The sequence below is a fragment of the Chiloscyllium plagiosum genome, chromosome 12 (assembly GCF_004010195.1).
Source record: "Chiloscyllium plagiosum isolate BGI_BamShark_2017 chromosome 12, ASM401019v2, whole genome shotgun sequence".
NCBI classification, from domain to species: Eukaryota; Metazoa; Chordata; class Chondrichthyes; order Orectolobiformes; family Hemiscylliidae; genus Chiloscyllium; species Chiloscyllium plagiosum.
The window spans coordinates 47,172,041-47,178,706 of record NC_057721.1 but is presented as its reverse complement, the minus strand read 5'-3'; the positions used below and the strand labels follow the sequence as shown (position 1 = coordinate 47,178,706).

Sequence of the window (6,666 nt, the reverse complement as noted above, 5' to 3'; positions counted from 1 at the left end):
AAGACAGAGGGTGGTGGTGGAGGGTTGATTTTCAGACTGGAGGCCTGTGACCAGTGGAGTGCCACAAGGATCAGTGCTGGGTCCTCTACTTTTTGTCATTTACATAAATGATTTGGATGCGAGCATACGAGGTAGAGTTAGTAAGTTTGCAGATGACACCAAAATTGGAGGTGTAGTGGACAGCGAAGAGGGTTACCTCAGTTTACAACAGGATCTGGACCATTTGGGCCAATGGGCTGAGAAGTGGCAGATGGAGTTTAATTCAGATAAGTACGAGGTGCTGCATTTTGGGAAAGCAAATCTTAGCAGGACTTGTACACTTAATGGTAAGGTCCTAGGGAGTGTTGCTAAACAAAGAGACCTTGGAGTGTAGGTTCATAGCTCCTTGAAAGTGGAGTCGCAGGTAGATAGGATAGTGAAGGCGGCGTTTAGTATGCTTTCCTTTATTGGTCAGATTATTGAGTACAGGAGTTGGGAGGTCATGTCACAGCTGTACAGGACATTGCATGCAATATTCCAACAGTGGCCTAACCAATTCTGGTCTCCTTCCTATCCTAAGATGTTGTGAAACTTGTTAATCTTTTCTGAACCCTTTCAAGGATGTTGCCAGGGTTGGAGGATTTGAGCTATAGGGAGAGGCTGAACAGGCTGGGGCTGTTTTCCCTGGAACGGAGGCTGAGGGGTGATCTTATAGAGGTTTACAAAATTATGAGGGGCATGGGTAGGATAAATAGACAAAGTCTTTTCCCTGGGGTGGGGGGAGTCTAGAACTAGAGGGCATAGGTTTAGGCGGAGAGGGGAAAGATATAAAAGAGACACAAGGGGCAACTTTTTCATGCAGAGGGTGGTACGTGTATGGAATGAGCTGCCAGAGAATGTGGTGGAGGCTGGTACAATTGCAACATTTAAGAGGCAGTTGGATGGGTATATGAATAGGAAGGAGAAAGTGCTGATGCTGGAGATCAGAGCTGGAAATGTGTTGCTGGAAAAGCGCAGCAGGTCAGGCAGCATCCAGGGAACAGGAGAATCGACGTTTCGGGCACAAGACGTTTCGGGCACGGTTCCTGAAGAAGGGCTTATGCCCGAAACGTCGATTCTCCTGTTCCCTGGATGCTGCCTGACCTGCTGCGCTTTTCCAGCAACACATTTCCAGATATGAATAGGAAGGGTTTGGAGGGATATGGGCTGGGTGCTGGCAGGTGGGACTAGATTGGATTGGGATATCTGGTCGGTGTGGACAGGTTGACCAAAGGGTCTGTTGCCATGCTGTACATCTCTATAACTCTATGACTTATCAAAAGTATGGGCTGGGTTTTGGCTATAAATTCGTTAAGCTAATTCTGAGATATGTTCTCTAGTTTAGCACAACTGCATACACTGAATGGAGTCTACCAGTTTGTTATAATACGTTTTTGAAACTCTGGTCTGGATTTTAACTCAATTGTGCAGTGACAAGGAATGGCCAATTCCTGTAAGTGACCCACAACTTCATTGGCCTAGTATTTGGAGAATCCTTATTAGGGTGACTTCTTTATATCTTTCCTAAGCATCCTGCTGAAAAGTCTAAACTTGGAGAACAAAGGACAGAATTAAGCTTCATTGTAGCATATTACTTCGTCAAATTGCATATTAACTTTCTACAGCTTGACACGTGAGAAATAAAAATTAGTCAACTGATGGAACATTACAGAGCATTCACACCTGTGAAACTGAAGTTTAAAAAAAAAGTGCTTTTAAGAGACACAAGGACAAACTGGAGAAGTTCCATGTAGGTAACTTCTAACCTGATGCACAAGTTTAATAAAAACTGAGAACAGAACAATATCTAACAGGAATTAATGTGATATGTATTTGGTTTATCCCAATATATGACAAGACTGCTTTTTCTAGTTTACTTAAAACACTTAAAAAAAAAAGTAAAATAACTTACTGAATGAGAGGAGGCAGTATATTACAGTCTAACACATAATCCCTGCACATGGTGCTGTCCCCTGCAATATTGCCAAGGGCCCAGATTGCCTGCAATTAAAAACAGTGAGCAACAAAAACCTCAGATGTTATATTTGACTGACTCAGACAGCAGATACAAAAGCCCTGAATAAACATTTAAAATCACTGATTATTCAACTGAAAGATGCATTCTCTACTGCCTCTGCAATGACAACTGATCAGTGGTTAAAAAGAAAATTAATCATGAGAACATAGCAAATGGGGCAAAGTATGCCCTCGAGCCTGCTGCACTATTCAATGAAATCATGGATCTGGAGGTGCTGGTGTCGTCAAAGTTAAAAATCACAACAACAGATTACAGTCCAACAGGTTTATTTGGAAGCTCTAGCTTTCAGTGCTGCTCCTTTATCAAGGACTCCACAGCTACCTGAAGGAGCAGTGGTCCAAAAGCTGATGAGACCAAAATAAGCCTGTTGGACTGTAACCTGGTGTTGAGATTTTTAACTTTGTCACCTAAATCACAGATGATCTTTTACTTCAATGCCACTTTTTCCCATCTCCTCACATAGCTTGATATCCATATCTTGAAATCACAGCACATTCGAGATAGTGAAATGAGCTTCTGGAACTAGTCATAAAGCACGGAAACAGATCCTTCAGTCCAACTTGTCCATGCTGAACACAATCTCAAATTAAACTAGTCCCATCTGCCTGCTCCTGGCCCAAAGTTTTCAAAATCTTTCCTATTCGTATACTTATCCACGTCTCTCTTAAACATTGTAATTGTACCTACACCCACCACTTCGTCAGGATTTTCATTCCACGTGCAAACCACACTGTGAAGCATTTGCCTCATGTCTTTAAAATGTCTCTCCTCATCTTAAAATTGAGCGCCCTAATCTTGAAATCCTCCAACCTAGGTTAAAGATACCCAACATTATAAACTAAGGGGTATAGGTAGGGTTAAACTATCAGGCCACCTCTCAACCTTCTATGCTACAATGAAAAAAGTCCTAGGCTATCCAGCCTACCCTTATAATTCAAATCTTCCATACCAGGCAACATCTTGGTAAATATACTCTGAACCTTTTCCAGTTTAACAATATCCTTCCAATAAGTGGGTGACCAGAACTGGACACAGTACTCCAGAAGAAAACTCACCAATGTCCTATGCAATCAGAACATGACTTCCAAAGTCCACTACTCAAAGTGGTGTGCAATGAAGTTAAGCATGCTAAATGCCTTTTTAACCACTCTGTCTGTGATGCAAACTTCAAAGTATCTGTACCTGCACCCCCAGGTGTCACTGTTCTACAATACTATGCAAGATTTTACCATTACTTGTAGATGTCCTATCCTTGTTTGCTGTACCAAAATGCAATACTTCGTATTCATCCAAATTAAACTCCTTCTTCAAGATCGCCTTGTAATCTTAGAAAACATTCTTCATTGTCTACTATACCACCAATTTTGGTGTCCACAAACTTACTAACCATGCCTTCTATATTCTCATCCAAATCATTTATAAAAAAAAACAAAGAGAAGGACCCAGAGACACCTAGTGACAGGCCTCCAGACTGAAAATTAATCCACTACCACTGTCTCCTGCTGTTAAGCTAATTATGAATCCAACTGGCAAACTCACCCTGAATCTAACTTTATTAATTAGTTATCATTTGGAACCTGGTCGCCATTGATATTGATATGCTTACTTACACCTCTAAACATATCTAATAAACGAAGTGTTATCTGTAATTTAAATGGAGGGTTCTGAAGCTTTCTGCAATCTGAGGGATTTGGGAGTCCTTGTCCATGAATCACAAAAATAACTAGCAGGTTCAGCAGATAACAGGGAAAGCAAATGAAATGAAATATTTCAAAGGGACTGGAGTATAAAAGTAGATTTGCTAAGACCATATAGAGCACTAGTCAGATCACAGCTGGACTAATGTGAACAGTTTTGGGTCCCTTAACTAAGGAAAGATATTCTGGCTTTGGAAGCTGATTTCAGGTATGGACAGGCTGTCTTATGCAGAGAGGTTGAATAGCTGCAGCCTATGCTTGTTGAAATGTAGACAAATAAGGTGGCCTTATTGAAAATGGGGGTCTTGATAGAGTACATGCAGAATGATTTTTAAAAATGGATATCACTGGCCAGGCCAGTATCTATTGCCCTTCCCCAACTGCCTGGAGGGAAATTAAAAGTCAACCACATTGCTGCGAGTCTGCAGTTACATGTCGGCCAGACCATGAAAAGATGGCAGAATTCCTGGGCATTAGTGAATCAAGTAGGTTTTTCTGATACTCAGACTTAAATGATCATCATTACACTCTTAATCCCAGATTTGTTTAAAATTCAATTTGAATTCCACCATCTGCCAAGGTCAGATTTTAAACCAGCTCCCCAGGACATTACCAAAAAGTCAGTGTCTTTTCCTTTTCTGTTGTTTCTCCTTGAGGAGCAGACAGCATAATGTCAGAATAAGAGATTGCATGTTTATGACAGAAGAGGATGAATTTCTTCGCTCAGATGGTTATAAATTTGTGTAATCTTTCTTAAAAAGCATACAGGCTGTTGAGGCTGGATTGTTAAGTATTTTAAAAGACTGAAGTTGGTAGATGTTTAAACACTAAGGGAATCAAAGGTTATGGGATAAAAGCAAGTAAATGGAGTGGAAAATTCTGTTATGAAGGAGGGTTACTGGACCCAAAATGTTAACCCTGCTTCCTCTCCACAGATGCTTCTCGACCAGCTATGCTTTTCCAGCAATTACTGTTTTTCTTTGATTACCAGTATCTGCAGTCTTTGATTTTTGTTTTGAGGAGTATCTGATCACCTGTGATCTCAAAAGGTGCAACAGACTCCATGGGCTGAATGGTCTCCATCTGCTCCTCCATTTTATGGTCTGACACAAATATCTTGTCAGCACTCAACTGTCTGTCTAGTACTATGCTCGGTCACCATGGTTTATACACAGCTGCTTTCAAACTTATGAAAAATTGTTTGCGAATGCACCTATCATGTGATTCTGCATATTTAGAACCAAAGAGATAAACCTAAAGGACAGTGACAGCTCTTTAAAAAGGGCCTTTTTTTTTTGCTGTAAACATCTAGCAATGCACCCAATTTTTGACAATGACTTCTTGAAACACCATTAGCTTATCTCCCATGATTCTCTATAAAAAGTGAAAACTTAGTTGAAGACAATGAAACTGCTATGATCTGAAACAGCACTGATATTATCCAATTTATTTCCTCAAATGAATTTGAGTGACAGAGCATCAACTTAAAGGTACCTAAAACATTAAATGGCAATTTAATATGATTTATTTAATAAATCAGAATCTCTATTCAGTGGCATTAAATTTCCTTCCCAACCGTCATTCACAGTCATCCTGTAAAATATTTGGAAGATATTTACAGGATTCCTATAAGACTATGTGGTGTACCTGTATAAAATGATAGTTAATTAACAAGGAAAAGGCAAAGGGGCATAAACTTGCCACTGTTGTAAAAATAGCTCAATAGCATAATTATTTCCATTTTTTTTTTAATTAGTCCATAATTAACCACTTATTTTAGAAATATTAATTATTCCTAGGACTCAAATTAGCTGCTTTTCTTTTTAAATTGGCAATCATCGTTAATCACCTAAAAAACATACAAATTCACTATAAAATGGTGAGTTTTGAGAAGATTTGTAGTTCAGTTTGGGGTTCTGGATGTAAGTTTGCTAGCTGAGCTGGAAGATTAGTTTTCAGATGTTTTGTCACCATACTAGGTTACATCAATGAGTCTTCAGCAAAGCATTGGTGGTATGGCCCACTTTTTATTTATGTGTTGAGGTTTCCTTGGTTGGTGACATCATTTCCTGTTCTTTTTCTCAGGGGGTGGTAAATGGGATCCAAGTCAATGTGTTTGTTGATAGAGTTCTGGTTGGAATGCCATGCTTCTAGGAATTCTTGTGTGTCTCTGCTTGACTTATCCTAGGATGGATGTGTTGTCCCAGTGTATCACTAGTATCTTTACAAACAGATGAGGAAGGACATCCATTTGACTGGGACAACACATCCATCCTAGGACAAGCCAAACAGAGACATGCACAAGAATTTCTAGAAGCATGGCATTCTAACCAGAACTTTATCAACAAACACTGACTTGAATCCCATTTATCACCTCCTAAGAAAAGGAACAGGAATTGACATTGCCACAGAAAATGACATCACCAACCCAAGGAAACCTAAACACAAATAGAAAATAGCCCGTAACACCAGTTGAGTGAAATAGGGGTTGATGGGAAGGGTGAGAGCAGTAACAAATTAAAAATACTATACATGAATGCACGAAGCATTAGACATAAGCTGGATGAGCTTGAGCTCTTTTGGAAATTGGCAGATACGATATTGTGGGGATAACTGAGACGAGGCTTCAAGTGGACAGGGCCTGGGAAATGAATTTTCAAGGCTACACGTGCTATCGCAAGGACAGACTGACGGGCAGAGGGGGTGGGGTGGCCTTGTTGGTAAGGAAGGATATTCAGTCCCTTGCGTGGGGGGACCTAGAGTCAGGGGATGTAGAGTCAGTGTGGATAGAGCTGCGAAATGCTACGGGTAAAAAGACTCTCTTGGGAGTTATCTACAGGCCCCCAAACAGTAGTCTGGATGTCGGATGTAAGTTGAATCAGGAGCTGAAATTGGCCTGTCGCAAAGATGTTA

At 40.3% G+C, this 6,666-nt stretch overlaps 1 protein-coding gene across 1 annotated transcript in view; it reads right to left on the bottom strand.

The window, feature by feature from the left end:
• LOC122555210 (importin subunit alpha-5) overlaps window positions 1-6,666 on the bottom strand; it is a 70,769-nt gene that overhangs the window by 19,626 nt on the left and 44,477 nt on the right. The window contains exon 7 of the mRNA XM_043700970.1: window positions 1,931-2,019. Within this exon, the coding sequence (XP_043556905.1) occupies window positions 1,931-2,019 (89 nt within the window). The remainder of the gene's footprint in view (window positions 1-1,930; window positions 2,020-6,666) is intronic.